General features: G+C 37.0%; 1 protein-coding gene across 1 annotated transcript in view; it reads right to left on the bottom strand.

Moving 5' to 3' along the window:
• Positions 1-3646: 3646 nt before the first annotated feature.
• The window catches only part of LOC104538310 (fibrillin-2-like), a gene marked incomplete at its 5' end in the record, with an annotated part of 30058 nt that continues 24029 nt past the window's right edge, over positions 3647-9675 (bottom strand). Inside the window, 4 exons of the mRNA XM_010181501.1 lie at positions 3647-4049; positions 5947-6106; positions 6780-7008; positions 8779-8898. Of these exons, the coding sequence (XP_010179803.1) occupies positions 3675-4049; positions 5947-6106; positions 6780-7008; positions 8779-8898 (884 nt within the window). The remainder of the gene's footprint in view (positions 4050-5946; positions 6107-6779; positions 7009-8778; positions 8899-9675) is intronic.

Below are 9675 nucleotides of genomic sequence, written 5' to 3'. Positions count from 1 at the left end.
CAAAAACCCCTCACAGAAAAACCCAGTACAATATAAAATTATATATATGAAATTACAGAGGCAACCAATTCAAAACAGATGCCAGAAAGAGTGATTTGCATAGAAAAAATCTGGGCAATTCAGCACACAAGGCTGATAATATTAACATATGTAAGTTTATAACAGAAACAGTTAGCTGAACCACCTGGTATGGTGAGAGATGTTACTATCTACTGAAACACAAGTTCTGAGGAAAGTTGTTTTGCTATGTTTAATTTATAACTTCCCCTTGCCTTTCTTCCACTCCCTGTAGGGAACCTCATAAAAGCCTTTTAGACAAGACAGGAAATAAGGGCCATAGGGTAGATTGTTTTGTTCAGTTAATGTTGCAAAATGTATCAAAAGACGTTTACAGTGTAAGGTGTTCAAATCATAGGTTTTAAAGTTATTGGTTACTTTTAGATTCAGCTTTACATGAGCTGTTAAGAATTCTTCCTTTAACTTGAAGATACTTATCCCCAACAGTGAAAAAAGGACGTGGGGTGCTTGCTATATTGCAAGCTCTATGGAATCTGAGACTTTACCACACCAGTGTGCCTGATGCATTTTTTGAATAAATGGAAACTGGGGGTTTTGTAGGCTTACTGAAAAATTAGAAAAGTTAAACTGAAAGAAACTGAAAATTTAACTGAAGATCATATGAACGTGCTTTTATTATGAAAATGACAGGATGATGTTATTAATAGAGCTGGAATTCTCCTGCAGATTTATTAGTTGATTTGTTATCACAGTTTGACTAACCAGGTGAACAGTTTTTAATTTAGAAAAAAAGTCTTCCTTGAAAGAAGTAATCTTAATATGTGCATTGACCTACTCTATTGGAGGCCTTATCTGAAACTTAGAAAGGGGTTTGAGAAGACATATTGAGGGGAAATAAAGCCCACAGCAAACTCATGAATGAGTATATTAGGTTCTTCAGCTGTGTGTTTGAATCAAAGCATAAGGCATCCAGCAACACTGTGTCAAATAATAGCAGTCATTTTACAGTATAATGCTCTTCAAATATGTGACACAGAAATGGTGAAGTTTGCATAATTTCTGAGTAATGTAGATAGAAAAAGAAAGAAACTCTGTGACTACCAGATGGTGTGAGACTGCAGACTTTGCTCCAGTACTGAAGCTGAAGATGGTGGTGGAAAAAACTTGGAAACAAATGCAGCTTGGATGTTGAAGATGCAAGAGCAAGCTAGGGTAGTTAGGTAGTGCTGAGTCAGAAAGACTGAGAGGGAAACTGGTGCTGGCAATTTAATCTCAGTTTTGAGAGCTTAAATATAAAATATGAAGGTTATACGATATTAAAACCCAGTTTGGAAGAGGTAGGAATTGTTTGGCTTTGCCACAGTTAATTTCAAAATTCTTTAGTCTGATCACTCCATCATGGTTAATTGTGCAAACACCAAGGTAAAAATATGTACATACAATGGTGACGTAAACTTCTTATCTCATTATAGCATACCAGATGTGTTATACTTTTAGTAAACAAATTTTCCTAAATGATGTTGAAGGTAAATGTTTACCGTTGACTCAGGCCATAGTTCATTTGTGCCTGTCAGTGCTGCTGAAATGTTTTTGTTGTTTCCTATCTCACATGTTCATAGCTGCCTTTGTTTCTGATTTTTAAGAATTTATGGCTTTCAGAAATGTTATATTAGTGGGGTAGAACAGTGCAATTATCTTTTAAGCTTGGAGGTGAACTATTTTGCAGTCTTTCTATAGGACTGGTAATTATTTAATCAGTTATTTCTTGCCTGCTTTCAGCCTTCTCCTGTATTACCCAGAGATGTTGTGCATGCCCCATCCCTGGAAGTGTTCAAGGCCAGGTTGAACAGAGCTTTGGGCAACCTGGTCTAATGGGAGCTGTTCCTGCCCATGGCAGGGGTTGGACTGGATGATCTTTAAGGTCCCTTCCAACCCAAACCATTCTATGAATCTGTGAAGAAGAGTTTGCATGGTACCAGCTCCTTCTGCTCTGAAATCCTTCAGATTTACAACTAGATAATTATTTTATGTAAAGAACAGACACTTCAAAGAAAAAACTACCTCAAAATAAGCTTTATTGGAAGAAAAGTGGTGTCTTACCGATACAGACCTTCAAATAAGACTTTTTTTCTTACAAACATTTGATTAAAAATGTAAAAAGTTTATTTTTCTTTTCAAAATCCCCAAACTCAACAAAAGAAAAGAAAAGAAAAACCACTGAGTATAACTTGATATAATCTTTGGTCAGCACTGATATAAGACTGAAACAATCCTGGAGTCAGCATGTGCATTGGCTATTTTCACATATGAGATTCTATTATATGACTAGTAACAAAAAAAGTAGGTGTCTAAAAAAGCACCATGGAGACATACACTTAAGACATAATGGTACAACTTTAAAAGAAAAATAACTAAAGTGAACTATATGTCAACTCATTGTACAAACATCTTTCTTAAAAAATAAGCTATGATAAAATGAGGCATATGGTGTATTACTACAGTATTAATTAAAACTTCTAACAAATGGATTGTAAAGACGCATTTTCCTTGTCTGCACTGCATAAGTAGCTTGCACATATGGCAGTCCTGCTGTTTTTAATAAAAGTATCATTAATTCAAGACAGCACCAAGCAGGATGAAACGTCATGCATTCCCTTCAGATAGAGACATTTTCTTCAGCTGCCTATAATAATGCAAGTGTGTAGAGTACCCTTTCTGAGAATGAGGTGTGGTTGTATGCATGGTTCCTTAATGTTATTGGAAGGAATTACAGTACAATTTAGTTCTGCAGTTCTGATAGTATTAAAAGCAGTCAAGGTATTTTGCTACAGTGGTTGTGCCTCTTCTTCCATTATTTCATATGGCTGATTCAGAATACAATCCTATTGAGCTGCTATGAAACATGATCTCTGCAGAGACTGATTTTGTAATTCTTGTCCTTTAAGACTCACGATTTTCTTTTTTTTATTTTTTTTTTTGAATACTCAAAGTTTTGCAAGAGTACTTTAGAATATCCAGAAGATACAATACAATACTCTTTCAGTTCTGATATATTTTAAAATTACATGTCTATTTAGATGACTGGCCCAAATAGAAAAGGAAACATCCTTCAAATCTATATTTTTTAATTAAGAAAGTACCTCTAAAATGTTATATCTCAAATTTATAAATCTAAAGAATAACAAGCAAGTTTCCCTTTTTGTTTACATAACTTGCTACTTTCTCCATATATTACTGCATCAAAAATAAATAAACTTCTATATTTTTTTTACTTAGGAACTATAGCAAAATACCCCAAGTATTACAGACTGCTAAAAGTAAAAAAAAAAAAAAGCTCACATTTTTGTGCCATTTAGTGCCATATGATAATTTCTTCAACTTTAGCTTTTTGATATACTTTAAATTGAGGTTATATAGAAGATATAGTAACCATGATCACCATTTTAATAGAAGCTTTGGCAGTGGAAGAGTTTAAATTACCTTCTTGCAATGGTGGTTCTGCACTCTTGGCTAGATGGAAAGAAAGAGGTCGTCCTCTCTCTCTTCCTCCTCCAAAAGTCAGTAACTGTTGCAAAGCCTTAGAAAAGCAGGTAAACTCAGGTGCCTAGATAGATAAACAGGAGTCACTGAGGAACTGGCCTCAGTCTGGAAGATGGCTAGTAGAGGTCTATCCACAGCCTCATTCTAAGAGCTTTCCCAAGCTCTCCCAGGAGGTACTTGACCTCATAGCCATCTTCCATTTTCGTTACCTTCTTTTTCTTATGCAGAGGAATGCTAGCGATTTCCAGAGTATGAGTTCCAGGTGCTGATGTATTCTTAACTGTGTGCAAATAACTCAGTCCATCCCTCTGATGCATTTGAAAGATGCCATCATCATTGCCGTGTGAGATGATGTAGCGCACGTGGTTGGTAAGGGTCTCAACGGCTGGCATGAGTTCTAGGATGTGCTCCTTGTTGCCAAGCCTGGAAACGTTGATTCTCATCTTCAAAGGACTATCTATGTCTAGACTTTCCAAGCTAAACTGCTCAACCTGAAGTAAAGGAGGAAAGACTGTTTAAAGCAGGAGACAAACGGATATTCATTTGCATTGAGAGAATAGTAAGTGATTATTAACAGTTTCTGCATTAGTAAAAATCTAGCTGTGAAAGACACAGTTGTAAATCCTTTCCACATGGGAGAACTGCTTGATTCCATATAACACATCCTGTAAATCTTAAAGGCTTCTCACACAGGCTTAACAGGATAATTAAATTTACAGCATCAAGTCTACAGAGGGGGCTCAGATTGTTTAACTTCAAGCTTGCAAAAAGTCCATGTAAAGAAGAGACCTATGTTTACCACTGCAGTAAAGACTGTATGTGAGGCACAGCCTTGTTCCTATGATCAACTTCAGTGAGGCACATTACAGAAACACATACCGCAACACTGTATGGGTATTTCCCGAAACTTCTGGTAAAACTGTTTTAAAGAATCCTGGCTTCTGAAAACAACCAGGCTCAGCATTTGGTGATGAGGAAGTATGATGATTATAAAGGAAACTGAAGTTTAGGACAGAACTGCCATATTGTTGGCCTTAAACAGAAAGGCCTAGTATATCACACTGCCCAACTACATCCCATTTGGACCACTGGAAGGAGTGTGGAAAGAAGTCCCAGCATTTTTTTCTGACAAACCAGTCATGTGTTCTTCTTTAACCTGAGCTTTAGTATGCTGCAGATGTGAATCTATCCAGAGGTGTTAGCTGTGAACACACTTGGGGGCAGACAATGAATGTACTCCTAGGAAAGCAATCTAACAAGCAGCGGCTTTTTAAAGTGCTTCTACAAAAATATATAGGCTGTTGTCTTCTTTAGGAAACCTGATGCTAAGTAAGGTACCTAGCCTATATGTCAAGACCCTTTCATGCTTGTAAAGATATCAGAGGATTTCTCTCTCTGAAGGAATTCCGATCATGTGTGAGTATATGTGTGTACTAAAATAATAAAATATAATTAATTGTAATGTATTAAATCTAATGTAATTAAAAACACATGGTGAAAACAAGGAAAATTTGGACCAGAGCACATACTGTAGTGTTTAAAATATCACACCCCATAGATGTCATTAGTGATGAGATTATTTCTTTTTTTCACGAAGTTTAATGGATGGGAAACCTTTCACTTTTATGCTCAGGTAGTTTTAGTAGTAGAAACTGAAAAGGTTAATACTATTAAAAAAGTACTAACAAGATATAAGCATTATGAACTAGATATGAAATCAAGTGTAGAATACAAAACATGCTTTTCAAAATATCCATGTATTTCTGTGGGGTGTTGACCACAGAATTCAGATTGGAACAAGTCCAATGGAAGGGAAAAAGGGATGTTTGTGGGAAGTGTGAATGTGTGTCAGGAAATCAGTTAGATTGTAAGTGCCAACACTATATCCTTCAGAGCACAAATTACAGGATTACTGGCTTCTTTAGAGACTTTGCCAATTCAAGAACTGGCTTTGATGGCATCATGCAAAATAGTGTGTACTGATCCTAAAGCTTCTAGATTGCTTTATGTCCTCACGGTTTCAGAAAGAAGACTCTTTTGCCCATTCTGTCAATGTATCTTGTGTGGCTAGCACACCTTACCATTGTAACTGAGTGTTTGAATTTTGCCTGCTTGCATTACACAGCTCTTGTACTAGACCACATCTCACACTACAAAGGATTCTTTACAAGTTTTAAAAATGTAATCCATTCGTAGTTGTTGTCTTTCTGATTGTCATATCATTCCTGCCAATAGGACTCAAGTGTGAAAACCACTGAAGCAGAGGAAAAAAGATTTTCACCTTTGAATGTGGCCTGTTAAAAAATTCCCTCCATTTACTTAATGTTGAGTATGGTGTCTCTGAAAATACCTCAAAGTACATTAGTTCTTATCTATCCCAGTACGTACAGTGTCATTAGCACTTCTCTTCTTCCTGCTGTCTTTTTTGGAATTGCCATTGATTTTGCACATGTAACATGCTTCAGGGGACAAAGCATCCTCTTCATCAGCATCTCCATCCAGTGGCAGGTACTGGCCTCTGTTAAATCCCATCCCTGAGACACAGTGACTGTTGAAAAAAAATATTCATTTTAGTTACTTTTTGCAGTTTTATAAACCGCCCTGTTAAATGGAAAGTGAGTGTATGTAATCTGTAGCACAATGTCTGTATTCCCCTTCCTCAGCAGGAGGTCTGTGCATTAATTTTATTCACACTAGTGTGGCATACTGAATGAAATAAAACCGCTGGCTGAAGGCCTTTAGGCTTTTCTAATTTTCAAGTTTTACAAATAAACAGAACAAAACCAGCATGCTCTGAACTTTGGAACTAAAGAATGAAGACATTGTCACGTACCAGAACAACGTTAATTTGTGTTTAATGTTTTGGGTTGATCAGTGTGGCTTAAGCCCCTTAATTATCTAAGTACAAATGGTACCTATTCTTATGCAGTAACAGTCCTCACTGAGCAGGTTTATGAAAGAGTTCTTGTCCTGATACTGGGGAAGAAAGCAGAACTAATTGTTTGATGTTGCTTATATACTAGACTTAAAACGAGTATCATGCTGCATGTACAGACATGTCTTTTTTCCTAGCTTATGGATATGATGTGCAAAGGAAGTAGAAAGAGTGACTTAGTAGTCTGTCCTTCATTTGTACCTCTGCTTTTCAGACAGACTAGGGTCCAGCCTTTTTATTGCCTTCTGAACATGTCTTTGATGAATGATTGTGTGGAGATACTCACCCTTGTCCAATCCTGTAATAGCCAGGTGGACAGCCACAAAGATAACCACCTTCAGTGTTGAAACAACCATAATTGCAGGAGTTCTTGGTAGAACACTCATTTACATCATGGCATGCACTGGAGAACTTGTCATAAAAAAATCCAGATGGGCAGACACACTTGTAACTTCCAAGCGTGTTGTAGCAAGAAGCAGAGCCACACATGTTAGGACTGGAGCATTCATTTTCATCTAGTAAACAAACAAAAGTATATTGGTATCTTCTGATCTGATAGACATCAGGCTAGCATGATGTAGCTAAAAAATCAGGATATCTGCAAGTCCTACATCTCTGCTACATCCTTGATCTCATTACAGCATAGAGACTTGGTCTCTGAATAATAAGTACATTTGCAGTGGTTCCAAACACATATGGCTGCACTGTAAAGGTATTCTAGGATACTGTTACTGTTAACCTTATATTGACTCAATGCTCTCTTTTCCTTCAAGGTCTGTCTCCCATCTTTTCCGAGGCATTCTCTTTCCCCTGGCAGAGTACACTCCTGCCATTAAGGTCCACAGAAGAGAAATGAGCTGGAGCTCCAATCATACTCAAAGCATGATCATGTTCCTGATCACTTAGCAATGGAGCAAAGTTAGCACATACTTGTACTGCAGGCTCTGTGAGGGAAAAGACAATCTAAATAACCAACCAAAATGAAAGAAAAATGGAAGTATTGTCTTCATATTGTGGGTTTTGAATTAAGATACACAGAAGATGACTTCTCCAGTCAGTATGACTGATTTGGTTCCACGCTACATTGTGAAAAATAAGTGTGGAAAGTAGCTTGTTGTATGGAAGATTATGCTCTTGATAGTTGGCAAGTGTTGCTTATTTTACTTATCTTACCCAGGTACTGTTTACCTGTAGGTGTTTTCCTCTCCAATACCATTAGCGCACACTTTACCATTCTTGCCTGCAGTTACTAGGAGACATATTCTTTTGAGGACTGTCTCTAATATTCAGAGACTGTAGCCAGTTTGGAGTTTGGTTGTAGTTGTTTGCTGTGTGTTCCTGTCACTCCAACCCAAGCCTTTGTTTTCTTTGCAGTAGAGCAGTATTAAGTGAGGAGTGATGATGGTAGTTGGGACTTCAGAAAAACTGTCTGGTGTGCTACTTAAAGTAAAATGGGTATAATAAACTAATTAATACATCTAGGATCAGGACAGTAAGAAAGATCGGCCTGGAAGAAATGTATGGCAATGCTCACAGCCATCCTTTGATTATGACACCATTGACAGAGAACCATGAAAGTACACTCGAAAATGTTAATTATTGTTATTATGGTGCCTTGTGAACACTACAGGATGGCGTTTTTCAAGTACTGTTTTTTATTTAAAAAAAAAAAATCACACATTTCATTTGAGTTAGCTTAGTTCATGAAACACAGAAAATAAATCATGAATTGAATGAACTAAACCTACAGTAAAACTGCTTAGCTGATTAATTTGTCCATGTTCCCTGCCCAAAGGAATAATGTTGGCCTTAAGACTGTATTTTGGAAATAGGAAACCCTTAATGGTTATGTTGATATTTTTTCTCTCCATTTACTAGAGATGCTATTCTGTATTATTCTCAAATAGCTAATGATGATGAGTGATTCTTACTGATGAAAGTTGGGATTTGCACCTCTCCCCAGTATAAGTATTTATGTTGATATTTTCAGGAATTCAATGAACATCTTTCTAAGATGGGGATTTTTCTGAGAAGAAGGGTGTCAGGCCTTACTAGGAAAACTCCTTGTTACACAGTTTCAACAGGATGAATGTGTTTTCTTGTTACCTTATGTCAAGGATTTATGCTGGAAGTAATAAGTGTATGGAAGGAGAGAGAGAGGAAAAAAAGACTCATGCCTGCATACCTTTTTTCTTGCCCATTCTTGTCCTCACCTGGCAGATGTCACTATAAACACTATGACACCTTTGCTGTTTAAATGTATTTTGTGTTCTTTGTTTCCTTACCAACACATTGATTCCACTGGTGATGTTGAATATATCCCCGTGGGCATCCACATCTGTATCCACCCAGGATGTTTTGACAGCCATGCTGGCACCCATGGTCTCCCTCACATTCATCCACATCTTTGCAATTGGGAGAGAAGCAGAACATGAAAGAACACATTATACATATTGCTGAATACATTACTCACTTTGACCATACTCATTGAAGCACCAGTATTTAGGACAAAGGAGTACCGCTGTAAGATGGAAACACCATTCAAGCTGGTCTTTTAGAAAGCCTGAAAGTCAATTAATGTAGCGTTCTATCTTTCAGTAATCTGACTGGAGCTTTTCAGCCCTTACATTACCCAGATGTGGAGAAGAAACACTATTCCTCGTAATCCCACGTAATGTTGGTTTGCTGTTAGGTATAGAAGCTGTTTGTTGTGAGTTTTTTTCATTTCAGTTTTCAAACCAACTACATAGGACTAAGCTTTCAGTTTCCTGGAACATGTTGAAGTGTTTGAATATGAGAAATACTTACCAAATTGGGATGTAAGTACTTACCTTTGCAAATAAAAAGAAAAAGCCATCTAAAAAGTCTCTGAAGTATGTGTAAATAAAGGAGAATGCCACAAAGAAAAGAAAAATTGAAAAACTCAGTCATCTGAAATAGTGGCTGCTGTGAAAAATAGGTAGATTGTAAACAGCCTAATGTGTCAGGTATAGCATGTAGTTCTAGTGGGAAAGAAAAAATCATCACAGATTCTAAGTTGCCCTTTAGCTGTTCACAGTTTGAAACAAATTTAATGGAACCATGATGTCTCAGATCCTGAGATGCAGCAAATCATTGTGCCAGGAACTGAAAGCTGTATCAAGGCAGCTGACATTTTGAGATGTCATAAATTTGTACAAGTT

This window comes from Mesitornis unicolor, unplaced genomic scaffold (genome assembly GCF_000695765.1).
Source record: "Mesitornis unicolor isolate BGI_N332 unplaced genomic scaffold, ASM69576v1 scaffold7500, whole genome shotgun sequence".
In the NCBI taxonomy this organism is placed as follows: Eukaryota; Metazoa; Chordata; class Aves; order Mesitornithiformes; family Mesitornithidae; genus Mesitornis; species Mesitornis unicolor.
This window is presented reverse-complemented; position numbering and strand designations above follow the sequence as displayed.